General features: G+C 46.4%; 1 protein-coding gene across 1 annotated transcript in view; it reads right to left on the bottom strand.

The window, feature by feature from the left end:
• The window catches only part of CARMIL3 (capping protein regulator and myosin 1 linker 3), a 1,220,401-nt gene that overhangs the window by 71,551 nt on the left and 1,128,620 nt on the right, over positions 1 to 20,230 (bottom strand). The window contains exon 38 of the mRNA XM_069238205.1: positions 9,514 to 9,757. Within this exon, the coding sequence (XP_069094306.1) occupies positions 9,514 to 9,757 (244 nt within the window). The remainder of the gene's footprint in view (positions 1 to 9,513; positions 9,758 to 20,230) is intronic.

The raw sequence follows: 20,230 nt of genomic DNA, 5'->3' as shown, positions 1-20,230 counted from the left end.
CCTCTGCCCACCTTGGATTTAAGATGGCAGAATCAAGTGGCCACCTGGAGGAGCTCTGGGCACCACCCCTAGGGTGGTGACGGACTGGGGAGTGGTCCCTCCCCTTTCCTTTGCCCAGTTTCATGCTAGAGCATGGACTGGGGGTCCCTGGACTGGTGTAATCCGGTTTATACAAGGAGGGCACCAAATGTGCCATTCAAAGCATGCAGGTGGCTTGGGGAGGCTACCCCTCCCAAGCTATGTAACACCTATTTCCAAGGGAGAGAGTGTTGCCTCCCCCTCCCACAGGAAATCCTATGTTCTGCCTTCCTCTGCCTGATCTGGTCAAGCAGCAGGAGGGCAGAAACCTGTCTGAGGTGTGGCAGCAGCGCAGGCTGCCCGGAAAACCCCAGAAGGCTAGTAGGAGCAATGCTCAGAGTCCTCTAAGGAGCCACAGAGTGCATGGAATTGTACACCCAATACTGGCAACAGTAATGGGGTATGATTCTGACATGTTTGATACCAAACATGCCCAGGTTCAGAGTTACCATATGTATGGGTAAAATGGCTACTCCACACTTACTAATTCCAGTGTAATGGAACTGGAGGTCATAGGAGCACCTCTGCTCATGCAGGGGGGCCTTCACACACAGGTATCTGCACCCTGCCCTCTGGGCTAGGAGGGCCTACCATAGGGATGACTTACCCTATGACCTAGTGACCTGTAGTGAAAGGGTGCATGCACCTTTTCACAAAGGCAGCAATGGCAGGCCTTCAGACACATTTTGCACGGGCCCCCATAGAAGGAGCAATACATGCTGTAGCCCATGGGGAACCCCTGGTGCCCCGATGCCCTGGGTACCTAAGTACCATATTCTAGGACTTATATGGGGGCACCAGTATGCATATTGCGAGGTGTGCAAAGTCCAAAGCAACCAAATTTAGAGGGAGAGAGCACAATCACAGGGGTTCTGGTTAGCATGATCTCAGTCAAAACAGTCAAAACATACTGACAACAGGCAAAAGGTATGGGTAACCATGCCAAAAAGAGGGTACTTTCCTACACTACTCACTATTCTTTCTAGAAAATTTGAAGGTAGTAACTGGCAAGAAGACCTCATTCTTTACAGAGCCAACGAATGCCTGGGATTGGGAGCAGCAGCACATATATCTGATCTTGCCACCTTCTACCCCTGAGTACCTCTGCCACAGCACCGGGGGCTCCAATAAGAGAAGACGAGAATCCATGTAGGAGGCTGGCCCTTTATGTAGTGCACAAAACTAGGTACACTGTGTAGGGGGTCCAGACAACCACACGTCAGTTTCCAGAGGCAAAACTAGTTCACCTAATGCTCTAATTTTTAAGGCAGCTTGGTCGAGCAGTTAGGCTAAACTTGGAGAAGTGCAAAGCATTTATTGTACTCCCAGTATCAATCATGCAGCTTACACACTCAAAGGAATAACTCAAGACCAATTTATAAAAATACTGCAGATCTATATAAAAATTTTAAGACCAAGATTATCAAAATTAGATAAGTACTTTTTAAGTTATGAATTTCACATGTTTTAATAAAAGCAGTCTTTCTGTGCGTAAGTAAGCACCATAGGAATCAATAGGCAATCACCTTTAAAAATGCATATAAAATCGTACAGTTGCTTTACCAACTTCAGCTTTGGCATGTTGGTCATCAGTGAGTAGCTGTGCCACAAGGATAAGTTTGGGAAGCTCCCAATTCCGATGAGAGTTGGAAAGACTATTGGAGCTGGTGTAGGGCCACTGCAAGGGACCACGTAGAAAAGGTCTGGAGGGGCAGGTTTGAAGTGGTGCCTGGTGGTCCCCTTGTGGTGTCGAGGTTGCAAGGGTTGAGGATCCCTTAGGACACAGCTGGTTCGTCGTTGCAGGGTGGCCGGGTGCAGGGTGAGTTGTTCATCCAAGGGCTGTGCGCAAAAATGTCTCTCTGGTCCAGATGCAGGTCACGGTCGATTACAGGACAACAGGGGCTCTCTGGCTGGAGGTCTGGGGTGTTCCTGAAGTCCCTCGACTCCAGCTTCCTTCTGTTCCAGCGCCAGCTCAGGGGGAACTGTTTTGCTTGTGGGGTTTGTCCTGGCAGTCGACAGTGGGTCGTCAGGTGTGGCTGTAACTTCCAGTTCAGGGGATATCGGCCAGTCAGTGAAGTGACCCTCACTGGTTTGTTGTTCTTTGTTGGTTTGTAGAGTGGTGCATCCACTCAGAAGGAAGATCTGGGGCGATTTGTGAAGCCTGGAGGTCCCCAGGGTTTCTTGGGGTCAGTCCCTGTGCCCAGCTCCTCTGCAGCTGCGATTTTCGGGTCCTGAGTGAAGCAGGCAGTGTTTGGTGCCTTTTTTGGATGCAGCAGGTACACAGTTCTCTTGCTTGGATCTTCTTTGGGGCTGGTCTTCTTTGTCCTTTGGAATCTGATTTCTTGGTCTAGGGGTGCCCACTAAATACTGAATTTAATGGGTGTTTTAGGGGGAAGCTGGTAGTGTCCAATGGGACACTTACCTTTGGGTGGTTACACCCACTATAGTGACCACTTCCTGTGGGAAGGGTCACTTCCCTAAACCTAATTGACTATTTTCCTCCATTCCAAGATGGAGGAACTCAATTTGAGGTCCCACCTCACAGGCAACACATTAGGGGTAGTGCATGCCAGGTGATGCCACTCCTCCTATCCTTTGCTAAGTTTCCCACCTTTGCTACCCCAATAAGTGGGGGTGTGCAAAGAGCGATGCCAGCTGTTGCTAGCAGCAGGCTTGGTGGTCGAGTTTCAAGGGTGGTAAGCCCTTTGAAGCTTACCACCAGGACAGTGCACATTCCTGAGGGGGTGTTAGCTCCTCCACCCAGGGAGGGCATTGTCTTACAAACCGGAGAGGCAGGCCTCTCCCCTAAGGTTTGTATATTGGCAGTCTGGAGGTGGCAGCTGGATAAGACCAGTCAGAAACCATGCCGGCTCTAAGGTGGCTCTAAGGTGGCCCCTGGTTACATTTAGGAATAAATCCAATTTGGCACCAGTTTGGATTTATTTTTCTGAGTTGTTTGATACCAAACAACCCAGGGTTCAGAGTGGCCATCAAGTAGCTGGAAAACTTGTGTTGACCATTGTCCAGCACATGTATTAAATTGGCTGCTCTGTTCACTCACTATGTCCCAGGTTTGGCAAGGACACAGTGGGGGCATAGTGCTCATGCAGCTATGCCCTCACATATAATATGGAGTACCCTGCTTTAGGCTGTAAAGCTTGCCAGAGGTGTGACTTACCCACAGTAAATCCAGTGTATTGTGGACAGGGCACACAGACAGTGTGCCATGTCGAGTTTGTATTTTAGGTTTGCCCCAGGACACTCAGCCTGCAATGGCAGTGCTGGGTGCATCTGGATGAATGGCCCTAGAGGGTGGCAGAATCAGTGCTGCTGCCCCCAAGGGCCTACTCATAGTACCCCATGCCCTTGGGCACCCAGATGCCCCTTTATGAAGAGGAATTATAGTGGAAGCTAAGGGTGTATCCAATTGTGCCAATGCATCAAAACAGATCTAAGGAAAGAGCTCTGGCTCAGGGTAACCTGGTTAGGAGGGGCCCTGGACACTACAATTTCTAGAACACATCAACATTAAGCAAAAAGTGGGGGGATAACATGTCAAAAAGAGGCCCTCTCTCACAACCCACACCTGAGCAAGCCAATGAGGAGCAGGCCCAAGTGCTAACCACAGCAGTCATTGTATAGGCAGATAGACGCTTGGCTTCAGATGTTACCATAGCCAACGACGCAACCAAATCTCTCTCCGCTAACTCTGATGACATTATAGATTCACAGCTACTTCCCAAAGTGATGCCTCAAACTGCAGAAGAGATTTTGTGACATACAGCATGTGGAGATAGCACTACTTATAAATGTGCCCAATTTGAAATTTAGGTGGGGTAGAGGAACATATAGGCCTAAACTGCATGGACAACTTGGCAACATGCAATTGTAGGCTGGTGATCCCATAGTCTGCTGTAACTCACAATACCTACAGTGATATACATTCATAGCGAGCCTGGACACCCTCCTCAAAGTTTGACTCCTAGTCGCAGTTGTGTCAATGGAGGCTAGCACGGGAGCACACCATCTAGGTGATACACTTTTACTAGTTTGGGTGACCCCAAGTTCTGGAGTTGCCCTAGGTTGGGAGTTAAATGTATACAAACAGTTCAGATATGTGATGTGCTAACATCCTCCTTTTGATTTTCAGGTCTTACATGAGCTTTACAACATGGGTAGGGGTCGCCATAGCCTTCCTACAGGAGACACGCATGGCAAAAGATGAGGGAGACTGTTTGCAGAAACGGTGGAGGGGACAATGCTATTGCGCCACGTATTTGGGCTTTGCACATGGAGCCCTGATCTGGATATGTTCAGGAGTCCCCTTCCACCCACGTCAACAGCCCCTGACCCTGAGGGCAGATACGGATTAATTGAAGGCCTCCTAGGTGTAAGGCAGTTCTTTTAGGCAGTATATATGCCCCTAATGCAGCATAAGCTGCATTCTTCTCCAAACTCTCTACAGTGTTGACGCACTGGGCATACATCCCTTGGATATTAGGGGGTGTCTTTAACTGCATACTTGATCTGCAGTTGGACCGCTCACACTCCTCACTCCCGAGTTCCCCGGTCATGTTGACCGCTACGCCATTCTCCCAGTGGCTTCAGCATTGGTTGCTCCTAGACTGCTGGAGATCCTTACCCCCGAACAAGATTGAGTTCTCATACTACTGGCATGCACATGACCTACATGTTAGATTAGATTGTAATTTTTGTGACCCTGCTACACGACTCCTAGCAACAGTGGCGGAATACCTAGGTAAGACCTTCTCTGACCACAACCCATTGCAACTACAATTGAAGTGGGGGACTGAACGCCCACTGGTCTCCACCTGGAGACCACAGCCTGCCTTATTAGAAGACCAAGCACTCTGAGACGCAAAGAATGACACACTAACGCACTATTTAACTGATAATTGGACCACATCCACTTCTAAGCTTACAGATTGGGAAGCAATGAAGGTAGTACTGTGCAGCCACTTTATTCGTACAGTAGTACGGGTTAGAGCGATGATATACATTGACATAACACAGACAGAAACATAATTCAAAGCCATGGAGACAGCTGCCAGAATAAACCCTGCATCACAGGCCGACCTAGATATAGCACTAGTCAAGCACACAGAGTTAGTGGAACAGCTATGTGGTGTTGACTTCAAGTCATATCAAGCCAAAATGCATGGTGATGGTGATAAGGCTGGGTGTCTGTTGGCCTGGTTGCTTCGCAGTGCCACCCGCCCCCCTGTCACCCATCACACAGATCTGCATCTCCTCAAAAGAGCTAGCCCTCCAGCAGGCACAAATACAAGAAGTATTCACAGCACACTGTCAAATGTTATATGATACTCCAAGGGCTGAAAGAAGGGACATAATATGCAGTTTCTTGCAGGATGTCAACCTCCCCATTTCAACCCAATTAGAAAGGGAGGACCTCAACACCCCACTCACAATACAGGAAATCAGGGGCTCGATTAGGGGTGTGGCGACAAATAAAACACTGGGTCTAGATGAGCTCCCTGTCGAGTTTTATAAAATGTACGAATTCCAACTCACTCCCAAACTGCTCGAACTCTACCAGCTAGCGGCAGACGAGGGTAGCCTACCACATGCAGTAGTCCTTATTAGAGTCCCTTCCTAAACCAAGCTAAGCTCCAGAAGATCTGGATTTCTATCATCCACTATACATTTTAGGATCTGATTATAAGATACTGAGCAAGATTTTGGCAGGCCGACTACAGGGGCTCATGAGAAGGTTCGTACATGCTGACCAAAACATGTTCATCCATGGGAGATCCACTACACTGAACATCCACAGGCTATATAGACTGTTAGAGAAAGCCCCACCCCACTGCCCGTTCGCTGCATGTTTGGTACTTGATCTCGAGAAAGTGTTCAATACAGTGGACTGGGAATACCTCTTCTCCACACTGACAGCATTTGGGATCACAGGGAGCCTACAGGCTTTGTTAAGACTGCTATATGTAGAACCACTGGAAAGGGTTCGGCTAGGACTGTGTATCTCTACCCCATTCCAAATAAAGAGAGAACCACAACAGAGCTGCCCACGGTCTCCCCTACTTTTTGCCCTGGCCATGGAATCAGTGGCTCAAAAACTACGCCAGTTGGGAAGAGAATGGGGCATCTCGGTATCAGGAGAAATTCACACAGTATGTGGACGTTGTCCTGATTTATCGTAGGGACATCCGCCATGGGGTTGCCTCGGTTCAAACACTTTTGCAGGAGTTCCACAAGGTGTATGGGCTACGTGTGCACTGGGCAAAGTCCTGCTTATTCCCCCTGCACCCACATTGCCCCCCACTTGACTTTTTTTTTTATAGAAGGGCACCGACTGAAATGGGAAATGCATATCTTTCGATACTTGGGTATCAACATCTACCATGACAAGAAGGATTTATTAGATGGTAATTTCATGAAAGCAGCAACTTCTCTGAAGCCCCAGATGGTCTTCCGGAGCACCTTACCTCTCATGGTCCAGGTTAGAGTGGCTCTGGCAAAAATGCCAATGCTCCCAGGCCTGTTATATTTCTTCCAAAATCTACCACTCAGCATACCCCGACCTACTTGCCATGCCTTACATTCCACCGTAGGGTCCTTTTTATGGAATACGGGTAGAAGGTGAGTAGTGCTTCATAAATTACAACTCACCCTCACACAAGGTAGCGTGGATGCCCCAAACTTTGAATATTACTATTTGGCAGCGCAGCTACAGTGGCCCACATATTGGTTGGCAGGACAATGCACGGAAGAAATAGGTCCTCTTACCCCTGTGCATGTGCAAGACGAGTTGCAAAGTGTTTTCTTGCCACAAACACGCCCCCCCGACGACAAATAGCTGCACATTGACATGAAAGTTTTCACAGAAGACAGAAACTTACCACAAAAATGCAGCTTTACTTGCCAGACATACCACTGCGATCGATACCCACCTTTCGTGGGATACTGGGTGAGAAGGAGCTGAATGCATAGTTGGAGGCGGGCGTAGACAAACTAGGTCCACTATTCCGAGCGGGCAGGCTCATGACATGTGAACAGATGCAGGATAAACATGGGTTGCTTGCTTGAAACTTTCTAGTGCATGCGCATCTGCTAGCAGAGGTGCTCCACCTATGGGGCATCACTGGACCCACACCCATTAATACAGGTGCTATATACGATGGGTGAAGGTCACAAGCTGATAACCTGGCTAGCCAGAGTATTTACACATGCTGTGCAGGATCCCCTAGTTGCAACCTGGAGATAATGGGAAAGAGACCTGGGCAAAGAGCTCACCACTAACAAGTGGGAGAAAGCCCTTGCATACCCTAGAATGGTGTCACGTAATGCAAAATTCCAATACATTCAACATAACACTCTGCACAGTGTGCCTCACGCCTGCTTCCTTATATAGCAAATGTGGTTCCCCGTCAACATGTCCACAGTGTTTATAACCAGGGGCTGATATGAAACGTATGTTCTGGGACTGTCCGACAGTAAAATATTATTGGTCTGATACATGGTGAAATAGAATGGGTGACAGGGCGTTTGGACTTGTGCTAGACGGAGGAGTCGCTGCTTGGCTTCTTTATTGGACAACCTGTTGCCAAGGCCAGCAACAAGTTCATCGACCTGGTGCTACTGATGGCCTTCAGATTATAGCTATGAATTGGAAATCCCAAGTGTTACCCAGTACAGCCCACTGGCGGGCGGCAACATTTAAGTGAGGCCGAACAGAAACGGTAGCCTTGAGACGTGAAGAGATTAGGAGCTTTATAAAATACCCTATAGCCACAGACTGGGAATCACTATTATCAGCTTTACACATCCACCCACCGCCACCTGCTGATCCTCTGGGTGAATCTTAGGGACCATTTATGGTTGGATCAAATCACATTGCACTCCACAAGTTGAAGTAATAATTTGATATTAGAATAAGCTTGTGACTCAGACAATATTGAGGGGAAATTGTATGTGTACATTATGTGCTAAAAGCTCATCACATGATGGTTTATTTGTTATGCTGTTGTTTTCGTTGATGAAGGTATGAACCGTTCATTCCTACAATGTTTCCTATGTCTCCTGATTAAAGTATGATGGGATTGATGTATGTCATTATAAATGACATTTCTGCTTGGTATTCTGTAATGTATTATGGTATTGTATCCTCAACAAAAATACTTAAAAAAAGAGGGTGTTACTAATGATACTAATTTTCTTTTCAACATCTATATGTTGAAATGGCAAAACACATTTCTCTCTCTACGCCAGGTTTCCTGTTTCATCATCCAGGTATGAAAGTGGTAGGTCTCATCATGGATGTGTATATTTCCTCACACACAACCAAACACATATACTGAAAGCTAGGGATTTGTAAAGTAATCACTACCATGAAGAGGGCCTTTGACCCTTTTGGGCATTAGAACAGGGCGAAACATATTGGTATGTGAATGTATAACCATAGTTTTCAGTAAACATACCAACACCACTGTTGTTAATCATGCCATGGTTACCCAACAAATAAAGAGAAATATCCTCTGGGTATACCCTAAGGTGTTTTTATTCACTGGCTTGATGCGGGGAGAGGATACCGATGATGAAGCATGCCACAATAATGTGGGTGAGGTGTCCTCTTCCAATATCTGAAGATATTTTGAGTTGGTAGTAACAGCCAAGAGGCAGAATCCTACCAATAAAGATGTACTTGTTGTATTAACTGATTGAAGCTGGGAGGTTGTACATAAATGTTATTTCTTCTACCTCTGGTGTAAAATCAACTGACTTTTTTACCAATTTGTATGTAGATTGGATGTATGGTCCTGTCTTGTCTAACCAGTGTTACTGTAAAGGACAAGTACACATGAACAACATACTTGTTTCTGAAAGAATCATTTGACTCAGTTTTCCTCCTCAATACCAAATCTTTGCCAACTTAAGTTCCTTAAATTACAAGGTCACCTGGTATGCATGAACGGTCAAAGCACCAAATTGGAAACAACTGTTGGCTTTCTCTCAATTAATTTCACTCTCTTTAATCATAACTCTTTAATTTGGAAGCCCTCCACACCAGAATGGTTATGGACATGGGAGCTGTGTCGCACATTACTTCACAACAATATATCACTAAAGTAAATCAATTATTCATTGTCTTTAAGTATCCTCATGACTCCCTTCATCTTCCTTTTCGACCTCACATTTCTCATCCTTTTTACACTATGTCAATATTTTATATGCATTACAATTCCCATCATGAAAGGACACATTGAGCCTAACAACTCTTCACCATATTGATTATAATCACATTGTTACATCTGAGTGGTTTAGCTCACCCCTTCCTCCTTCATAACCAACCATATCTCTGCATCATAACTCTCTGCCCTTAAATTTGGTGTTTAATGTTGTGAAACTACAAAGAGTACTTTGAGATTTTCAATAAGTTACCGTTGTTGCCATCTGACAACTCTGCAGAACTGGTCTCCATCCCTCTAGACATCTCTATCCTCTGGCGTGGCTTAGCAACAGGTGTTGATGACTGCATCTCCTTTGCTCTGAGACAGTTTGCACTGATATGACTTCCATCATCCTCTGGTTCCTCATGTGCCATGCCTACAGACGATTTACGACCACGAGGGGCGGCAACAGGTCTTACTCCATGTAGATGAGAGTTTGGTGAGGTGTCATGATCCTAAAATTAAAAAAAAGTAACCAGATTATCAGTACCACAATGGTAGAAATATGTAAGTAACTGGGTGGAAGCAGAAAAACGATCATGTAAAAGAGGTTTATATATCTGAAATGCATTGAACCTGGGACTTGGAGTAAACATTTTGAAGCTCAAAAGCACAACCTCCTTTGGCCATAAGTTCATCAGGTTGATCCTAAGTCACTTAAACAGAAGCAGTTGGAGGCAGGAAAGCTAAATATTTTCTCTTAATTATTTCGCTTTTGCGAACTCTTCACATCGCATACACCATACTTTTTAAATCTAGCATCTGAGATCGATGGAACTGTATTACCAGATATTGTTTTTCCAAAATGTTCATTCTTTAAAAAAAAACATTTTCATCGATACTTGCTTTACCATTTAGCACATTTGTTATTCTGCATCTTCATAAAGCTAATATACCATAAGCCGTGCAGGGCTTAAGTCCTTAAATCACTTACCATATACATATGTGCAAAATGTTCATGCATAATTAAAAATACATAAAGGGGGTTTTTGTAAGCAGACGTCATCAATTGCTGTGTTAAGTCATTAGAATTTTGCTTCCACCCACCACAGCATATAGCATAGGACAATGAGTCAGCCCATTTTACCAACTTGCTCCCTTCATTTTGAGGGATTGCGCAATTCCTGTGCACACTGTTAACTTTATATTTCATCTCTTTTTTTTGTTTACACTTTGGATGACCAGTTAAACGGGTATTGATTTTCTATCTTCTTTTAAAAGTTGCTGTTTTAAAGTGTTTGCGTGACATTTGTAACACTGTAGCTCACAGCAACTTCTGTGCTTGGTTAGATGGTATATTTTTGCCTACTCACAAATAATATTAATAAAAAGCACTTAACAAATAAAAGGCTTGTTATTTAAAAACCATCACAAGTAAGAAGGTCACATTAATTAATATTTATCATTTTAAAATGTTTATTGTAAACATGTGGCAGTCTCCTTTATGTGACTGCGTGCATTGTTTTCTAGGTTTTTTTGGGCATAAGCTTGCAATGAAAAGTAAAGAAAGTGAGCCATCAACACGCCAAGGCAAGGTATACTGGGTCCGCCAATTCTTGTTTCTTATGTTACCAGTAATATCTCGCTGTCATTTAGAGGTTGAGGGTGAAGGATATTTGCTAACTACAGAATGACCCATCTGGCAACCTTGAGCTTCCCTAGCCCCATTTAGAGGGATTCCTCCACTGGAGCCTCCGTTTTTCCGTCATCGGAAACCTTTGACCTAACTGTCGGACAGCAGTACCGTCAGTGTAGGTGGGGCCACCATCACTTAGCGCTGCCACATGAGCCATTGTAACCCTACCTAAGGAAAATAAACAATGGCATCGATACTCAGGGAAAACACTTCCCGCTCGTCAGGACCATTTTTTCAAATGTGAGTCAGCCAAAAATTATGGCACCCACAAGTCCTTCTGCTCTGCCGCTGCACAAGTAAATGCACTGAAGGCATACAGATAATGCTAGCCATGTAGGATTCTTACATTTATAAGAAAGCCCTTCACCAACTTCGTGGGCTGTTTCACAAAGTCTAAATGAGTACTCGGTCTTTATTTGAGAGGAAAAATGCAAAACTTTGGAGACTGATAAAAAAGTTTGCCTGGAGAATGACCACGCATCATTTTATGTAACAAGAGTTATAACAAATATTTTGGTAACAATGTTTTGGGCGGATAATTTATCTTCCTGGAGATTCCTTACCTTATGGCTATCCCCAGGTGGCAGACTGAATCTAAAAAGGTTCCTCAAACAGTAGCGTTCTAGCACTAAGAGGTGGAGCCACACGACTATGGCTGCTGTTCCATCAACCCTGGAAGTGATTGAATTCCAAGGACATACCCACCAGAATGAGGGAACGGATAATGGTAATCAACCAAGGAAACTGCATCACTGTGCAGGTGAAATATCTATCACTTCACGGCTGATCTTCCAGGCGATATCAATGAAAAGCTGTTTATCTTGTATAATTTTAGCAGGAGACAGCTCACCTAAGGTCCAACCTGTGCAAAAACCTCTCTTTCATGGAAAGGTGAGGAAAAGGAAAGAAAGATGGAAGAGTGATAGACTGCCCAGTGTGAAAGGTATGGCATCACTTTTGGCAGAAAGGAGGGGCAAGTACATACAGCCAGCTGATCTCAGTAGAAAGATGTAAATGATGACTTCAATAGCAGGACCTGCAAATCTCTAATCCTAAGAACTACATTTATCAATGCCAAAAACACAGTATGTGCATCAGTCAAATGATTAGTTCATGAGGAAATTCAGAACCAAATGCCCCATTGTAGAATAACAAAAAAGAATGGGTGGCAACATATATAGCAAATCTTTCAATAGACTCATCCCTATGGATGATCTGAACAAGGAAGGTTAGTCAGTGGTCACAAAACTTGAGGAAGTGCAGTCAAGTTTACTTTATAGTAGAAACTGTCAAACCTTATAAAGCGAAGGAAAGTACAAAGTGCAGAATGTCAGACAGTTGAGCCTCAAAAGGGGTTAAGCCTGCAGCCTGGCACAAAGAGAAACATTTGCCTCAGCACAAGAGAGTAGAAAGATTTGGAGACTGATTTCTGGGCAGCAAAAATGATGCCCACTACTTGAGTCACTATCCTGCTGGGAAAGCATATCTATCCAGGACGGCCAAATACAGAGTTACAACAGATCGATAGCAACTCCTTTACCAATCCAGGGAGATGGGAATTGGCTGTCTACTATTCTCTCACACTTTTTACAGAACCCTAAAGATTAGCAGAATTAGTGGAAACTCTTACAGCAGGTTTTGTAGCAGCTCAGTCAGAAGGTGCTATTCAAAGAACCACGTAGTAGAAAGCACAAGGCACAGATAGGAGGACATATCCTGTTGAGAGCTGTGGAAAAAAGATCACTGCAGGGAAGCCACAGCTGAGAAAATGTGATATCCTTCACATAAGAGTGGAGATCTACTCATCATCCTCCAGAGAGAGGCGATTCAAGGCACCTGTCATCACACTATGAATCAATACCAAGCCAGGTGTTACTGGGAATACACCCTGTTTCAGAGCCCGGTGCAACAATGTGTCCCTCTACATGGTCCATAATACCCACTCTGTCCCACTAGTTGAGGTGGAGTGGAAAGTCTCCATTGCTACCTGAGGAACTACTGGATGGGCATCCTCCACCACCATGAGTGTGGCACCAGGAAGATAGACAAGGCCATAAAGCACAACAGGCAAAGAAAAATTAGAATCAAAAATGGAGTTTGAAACATCAGGATCATATCTCCAATATCCTCAGTGGTGGAGAAAAAGTTCTCATGCCAGTCCGATTTAAAATCACTCAAATTAAGGTCATTTCTAAATCAGGATGAGATGAAACTTCTGGTGGATGATGGAGAACCAGAGCTGATGAAACAGGATCAGGAAGTTCCCCCAGATGGTGCATAACCAGTGTAGGGGAAGGCCCTTACACCAGCCAATCATACAAGTATGAACATATGTGAAAATCCTGACCCCCTGAAGGAGGGTGCTACTACAATCAGAACCACAGTGAAGTCTTCATAGTGGTTTTAATGATAGTGCCGGCACCCCATTGTTAAGCAGAGGTAGCACCTGTGAGATGATGGCTTGGTAGATGGAAATAGAAGTCTTCGAGATTCAGGATTACCATCCAACTCTGTATGGTCAGGGCCAGGAAAACCTATGCTGGGGACAGGATTTTTAAATTTGTTCAGACAAATTTCAAGTCCAGAATGCATCCAAGGCCCCAATGCTTCTTGAGGCCGAAGAAGAATTGAGAATAAAATCCTGTGTCTCTTTCCAGCAGGGGCATAAATATGATGGTCCCTCTTTGCAGGAAAGTCAGGATGTGTCTCCAAGATCAAGGTGTGAGTTGGGGCGCACTTGCTGGTGAACGGCAGATGTTCACTGGAGTTGACAAAATTGGGAGGGCATAACCCTTGCAGACTAAATGGAGCACCAAGCCATCCATGGTGGTGAACTGCAACTGGGCCTCAAAATGGGAAACGTGCACCCCTCATCCAGAAGCTGATAGAGAGGGAGGGCAAATCCAAGTAACTATGAAAAGCAAAAACAGAGGTGGAACTGGGGGCGGGGAGTAGACTTGAGCAGCTGCTACTGTTGCTGCCGTCCCTTAGATTCCTTTTCCTGAGAAAGGAGAGAAGGAATTGCAGCAAGTTTTTAATAGAGTAGGAGGGATGTCGCTGCGGTGAAAGCTGGCCTCTGGAAAAGATGGTATGGTGATAATGATGGAATTGTTTAGCCAAGGCGACCAGTCTCAGTGAGCGTGCCATAGCATGCATGTTTTTGAAACACTCAAGTGTCTGGGTTCTTATCAAAGATCCCTTAACGATGTGATACCATATCCATTAGATCAGTTTGGAAAAATCTAGGAGAGCACACCCAGGCATGTATGCATAAGTTAAGGCCTAGAAGAAGGCGGTACATAACAGAAAAACTCCATTATGGCCTGTTGAAGGGTCTCAACTTGAGAAAGATAGGCGGACGGAGCAGAAGAAAAAGTTACTTATCTGTGGTAAAAATCTTCCTGGTATATATTCCATCTACCTGCAGATTCCTCACCTGTAGAACACCTCCAGAAGTCAGATTGGATATGGACACTTCAAGGCTCTCATGTTGCCTGTAGGGTTTCTCGATTTAGATGACATTGGAAGTGATGTCAGCTAATGTCCCAAAAGCCATATATAGTTGGTGCAACAACATCTCTTTCCATCCATTTTTCCAGCCTTCAAAGCAAGTGGATGGAGTGAGGTTGTTATAATGGTTCAGTACCAAACATAATTTGGGATCTTATGAACGTTTCATATAATGCACTCATCAAACAGGGAGGAGGACGGGTCAGTGAGGTACAGAAAGATCGTTGCCACCGGTAAAGAGCTTTTTCTTCTGATGGATACTTCTTCCTGAAAATTCCTCACCTGTAGAATCGATTCCAGAGCAATATCCTGCCATTGGATGAAGGGTGAGGGATTGTTAGGCAAGGAGATCCTGTACACAAAGCTGGCAAAGTAACCATCCCTGTGCGCATCCACCACCTCCAGTGGCAGCTGGAAAGAACTCAGATGTCTCTGCTCAAGCTCCAATTATGTCGGTGGAGAACTCAGAGATTGCGGTGAAGAACCATTGCCTCTGACTGAGAGAGAAGATCGGACCTGAATGATAGAACTAGCAAGCGACATGTGGAGAAGTGCATAAGGTATGCATACCACACCCTCCTTGGCCAGTCCACTTGGGCCCGGACTTTCCTCAGAATCAGAGAAATCAAAGGTACATAGATACTAGAGACACAGAACTGCTGGCACTGAGCATCTTCCGAGACGGGAATAAATCCTCCTGTGGAGTGCCCCACTGGGTAAAGACGTCCTAAACTACCTCCTGTAGACAACCACTTATGATCGCCAAAGTAACGTCGGCTCTGGGTGCAGCTCTGATATTATAGACCTCTCTAGGTAATTGGCAGTGAGCCAGATCCCTTGACAGTGTGCTGAAGACCACAGTTTCAAAGCTTCAAGGCAAAGGAGGTGAGATAGTACTTCCCCCCTTTCTAGTTGACATATCACATGTTGTGTTGTCTGCCAAGATCTGGACAGGCTGACCTTAGAAAGAGGGGAGGAAGGCCATTAGCACTATCCGAATCCTGTGTCCTTCCAACAGGTTCATAGGAAGTACCTGTTCTTCCAGGGACCAAAGACCTCTGATCTTCAGATCCTCCAGATAGGCTCCCACCCCTAAGGTGGTGGCAGTGGTCACTCCCCGAGTCACAGTCCAAGGGGGAGTGTAGTGCTGGGGGAGAGTATGATGGAGTCTAACAGGTCTCCACCATACTGTAGCCACTTTTTGGAGAGGCACTACTGTAGGGAATTCATGTACCAATGTGTAAGAATGACTAGGAGAAGGCAAGAAGCTGGAAGAACTAGTGATCCGAAGATTGGGACTCGCACACCTTCATGACAGGATGGGATCATTTCCTGTAGGTCAGTGATCCTTTGAGGAGGGGGGGAAGGCGCACAGAAGGGGAGTGTCCAGTACAGATCTTATGAACTGAAGTCATTGGAGGGCTTGGGTAGAGACAATGTACTTATAATCATAATGATGAACAAGTTACTTACCTTCAGTAACAAATTATCTGGTAGAGACTCTATCTAGCCGCAGATTCCTTACCTTAGAATTCCCTGGCATCAGCTTCGAATCCATGTTTATTCTGCTGAGCAGTACCCTGCGCGCGCCGTCGGGTGGTGTCATTCGGATCCACGTGCGTCTTCCGGCTCCACGTGGCATCGTTAGCATCGTTGGAGCCATCTGTGAAATCACAGTCTTCTATATAGGCACCATCCCGGTGCGCGTACGTCAGTTCTTTTCCACAACTTCCCACGCCAGAAGCGACAAGGCATGGAAGAGCCAACTTTTTTTTTCTTTTTTTCTTCTGATTGTCCGAGCAAAAAGACATGCCCTGAAGAAAGGGTAAAAATCTGAAAAACCTAATATATAACTGCAGAGCGGGGAGGCTTGGGTGGGTGTAAGGAATCTGCAGCTTGATAGAGTCTCTACCAGATAATTTGTTACTCAAGGTAAGTAACTTGTTCATCTGATAGAGACTTCTAGCTGCAGATTCCTTACCTTAGAATAGATACCCAAGCTATAACTCCTTGAGGTGGGCTGCAAATATATACTTCTCACAAAAAGATGGTCCTGCAGGACCGAGCGAGCAAAATGCCCCTCTCTTCTAACCTGGCTATCCAGGGAGTAGTGTCTTGCAAACATGTGCAAGGAAGCCCACGTTGCCGCCTGGCAGATGTCTAGTACCGGCACGCCTCGAGCTAACGCCGTGGAAGCAGCTTTCCTTCTGGTAGAGTGAGCTCTCAAACCCTCAGGAGGCTGCTTCTTAACCAAAGCGTATCAAATTTTAATGCAGAGAACGAACCAGCACAAAATGGTTTGTTTCTGGACCGCCCGCCCCTTCTTTGCACCAGCGTACCCAACAAAGAGTTGGTTGCCCACCCGGAACTCTTTTGTGAGGTCAAGGTAGAATGATAACGCTCTTTTTGGGTTCAGCCGATGAAGACGCTCCTCTTCTTTAGAGGGATGCAGTGGAGCCAAGACGGTGGGCAAGGTGATATTTTGACCCAGATGGAAAAGGGTTACCACCTTGGGGAGGAAAGAGGCACAAGTTCTGAGGACTACCTTATCAGGATATATCGTGAGATACGGCGGTTTCAAGTATAAAGCTTTCATCTCACTCACTCTCCTGGCAGATGTGATCGCCACTAAGAAGGCAGTTTTGATAGTGAGCAGCTGGAGAGGACAATTATGTAAAGGCTCAAAAGGAGCAAACATAAGAAAAGTGAGCACTAGATAAAGGTCCCACTGGGGCATAACAAAAGGCATAGGTGAAAACAAATGTACAAGCCCTTTTAAGAATCTCTGTACAATAGGAGACTTAAACAAAGACTGTTGATCAGGCAAGCGAAGAAATGCCGATAAGGCAGAAATGATAGCCTTTAAGAGTCCCCAAGGAGGAATCCTGTTGGGCGAGTGGCAGAACGGACAGAAGGATATTAGAAAGAGAAGAAGATAGAGGATCAATAGACCTCTCTGTGCAATATAATATAAAACGTTTCCAACGACAGGCGTAAACCGTCTTACTAGTGGTTGCCAGAATGACATCACAGACTTCAGGAGGGCGGTCATAAACTATCAACTGCCGCTGCTCAATCTCCATGCATGAAGCCGCAGAGTTGCCAGGTTCGAGAGGAGAACCTTCCTCTGCTGCTGCTGCAAAAGAAGATCCTCCCAAAGAGGCAACCAGATTGGAAGACTGATGCTCATTTTGAGAAGCTCTGGATACCAGGCTCTTCGTGCCCAATCTGGAGCCACCAAAATTACTTGGGCCCGGTCTTTCTTGATTTTCTTGAGAACACCATTCGTGATCCGCTAAGCATCACCGGCTGAGCTTGTCCGCTCTGGCATTCAAAGAACCTGCCAGGTGTTGAACCACCAGGGTTATGCCCTGATGTTCCAGCCATGTCCAGAGAAGTAGAGCCCCTTGACAAAGGGTCCACGAGCCCACACAACCCTATTTGTTGCAGTACCACATTGCGGTACTGTTGTCCGTGAACACCTGCACTACCTTCTCTTTCACAACAGGAAGAAATGCCTTTAATGCAAGCGGGATCCCCAGAGGCTCCAACAAGTTGATATGGATCCCGGATTCTGCTGGAGACCAGAGCCCCCTGATCTCCACCTCTCCCACGTGGCCGCCCCATCCCAGAAGTGACGCATCTGTCACTACTGTAAAATCTGGTTGGGGAAGGGAGAGGAGTCTGCCCTTGACCCAATCGCAGTTCACTAACCACCACTGCAGATTCTTTACAGTTCCCTCCGAGATCTGAACCATGTTGGTAAGATTTCCCTGATGCTGTGCCCATTGGAACTTCAGGTTCCACTGCAGAGCCCTCATATGCCATCTGGCATGCTTGACTAAAAGGATGCAGGAAGCCATGAGTCCCAACAGCCTCAGAGTCTGTCTCACCGAAATCCAGGATAGAGGCTGAAACATCAGTATCATAACCTGAATATCCTGGACTCGCTGCTCGGGAGGATAGGCCCGATACTGCACTGTGTCCAGAACAGCTCAGATGAAAGTGAGCTTCTGAGAGGGAGTCAGGTGTGACTTTGGCACGTTTATAGTGAATCCCAGCGAGTGCAAGAGGTTTGCCGCCGTCTGGAGGTGGGTGACGAGAGTCTGGGGTGTCGGAGCCTTCAACAGCCAGGTAGGGGAAGACTGAAATCCGTAACCTGCACAGTTGAGCTCCCACCACCGCCATCACTTTCATGAACATGGGAGGGGCACTAGTGTGACTGAAATGGACCACAGTAAATTTAAAGCGGTCGAGGCCCACCTTGAACCGCAAGAAACGCCTTTGGGCAGGCAGGATGGGGATGTGAAAATACGCATCCTGCAAGTCCAACGCTATCATCCAGTCTCCTGGGTCTAGGGCAGACAAGACCTGAGCAAGAGTGAGCATCTTGAATTTCTCTTTTTGAGGAAGAGACTGACGTCCCTTAAATCCAGGATAGGGCGAAGGCCCTTGTTCTTTTTGGGAATCAGAAAGTAGCGGGAATAACAACCACTGCCTACTTCTGACATTGGGACCCTTTCTATGGCTCCCTTGGTCAAGAGAGCCGTAACTTCCTCGCGGAGCAAGACCAAATGATCCCCCATCAGCCGTTCTCGCACAGGATGCTGTGAAGCCAGAGGACGGTAGCTAACTTTTGGCTGCCGTGGTACCGCACCCCTTCCAAAGCCTCGAAATGGATGAAAGACAGACTGCTGACGAGCTGGGCCTGAAAGGCCCAAGGATCTTGCCGGAGCTCGGGAATCCTTGAACCTCTCAAGCGCAGAGTCTTCCTTCTCACCAAAAAGGCGAGAGCCATCAAAAGGCATGTCCATCAAACTCGACTGGACATCCCCTGAAAAGCCAGTAGAATGTAGCCAGGCGTGGTGATGGAGGGTCACTGTCGAAGAAATCACCCTGCCCAGCGAGTCGGTCGTGTCCAAGCCACACCTTATAGTAAACTTGGCTGCATCTCTCCCATCCTTGACAGCCTGGGTGAGAGTGTCCCGTAAGCCCTGTGGGACCTGGGGCAGCACCTGTGCCACCGTATCCCATAAAGTATGAGAAAAACAGCCCAATAGGCAAGAGGTGTTTACTGACCTGGAGGAAGACAACAACTTCTTTCCAAGTTGGTCCAGCCTCTTGGATTCCCTATCCGGAGGGGCAGAAGGGAAGGCACCAAGGGAAGTGGAGGCTTGGACCACCAAGCTCTCTGGGGTGGGGTGTTGGGTGAGGAAACTAGGGTCATTTGGAGCAGGTCTACGGCGGCGGCTAATTGTCCTACTCACAGGAACCCCTGTGCTGTGTTTGGACCATGTTCCCAGAAGGACATCCGTGAGGGCTTCATTGAAGGATAACATCGGCTCCAATGTAGCAATCCCCGGCTGAAGCACCTCCATCAGGAGATTAGTCCTGACTGACACCATAGGCAAGTCTAGGCCCAAGACCTCAGCTGCCCTCGCACCACCATGGCACAAGATGCACTCTCCTCCGTAGCCTCAGCGGGAGGAGAGAGCCTGCCAGCATCTGGAGAAGTATCCAGTCCAATGGCTTCCCCTAAATCCTCATACCAGTCCTGTTCATGCTCAAATCCATATTCTAAAGGGTCCTCAGACCCACCCCACTCCTCTCCTGTGCCTGGCTGTTCTGAATAAGCCTCAGGCAGTGATCTGGGACTAATAGGCACAGTCGAAGTCAGAATTGGCGTTGTACGACATCATTCCAGCTCCGGATCATCTGGAATGAGGATGGGACTACCACCACCAGTGGGCTCCGGTGGTGGTGGGAGCGCCGACATCGGGCC

The sequence above is a fragment of the Pleurodeles waltl genome, chromosome 6 (genome assembly GCF_031143425.1).
Source record: "Pleurodeles waltl isolate 20211129_DDA chromosome 6, aPleWal1.hap1.20221129, whole genome shotgun sequence".
NCBI lineage: Eukaryota > Metazoa > Chordata > Amphibia > Caudata > Salamandridae > Pleurodeles > Pleurodeles waltl.
The sequence above is the reverse complement of the archived record's forward strand: the minus strand, read 5'-3'. Positions and strand labels throughout refer to the sequence as shown.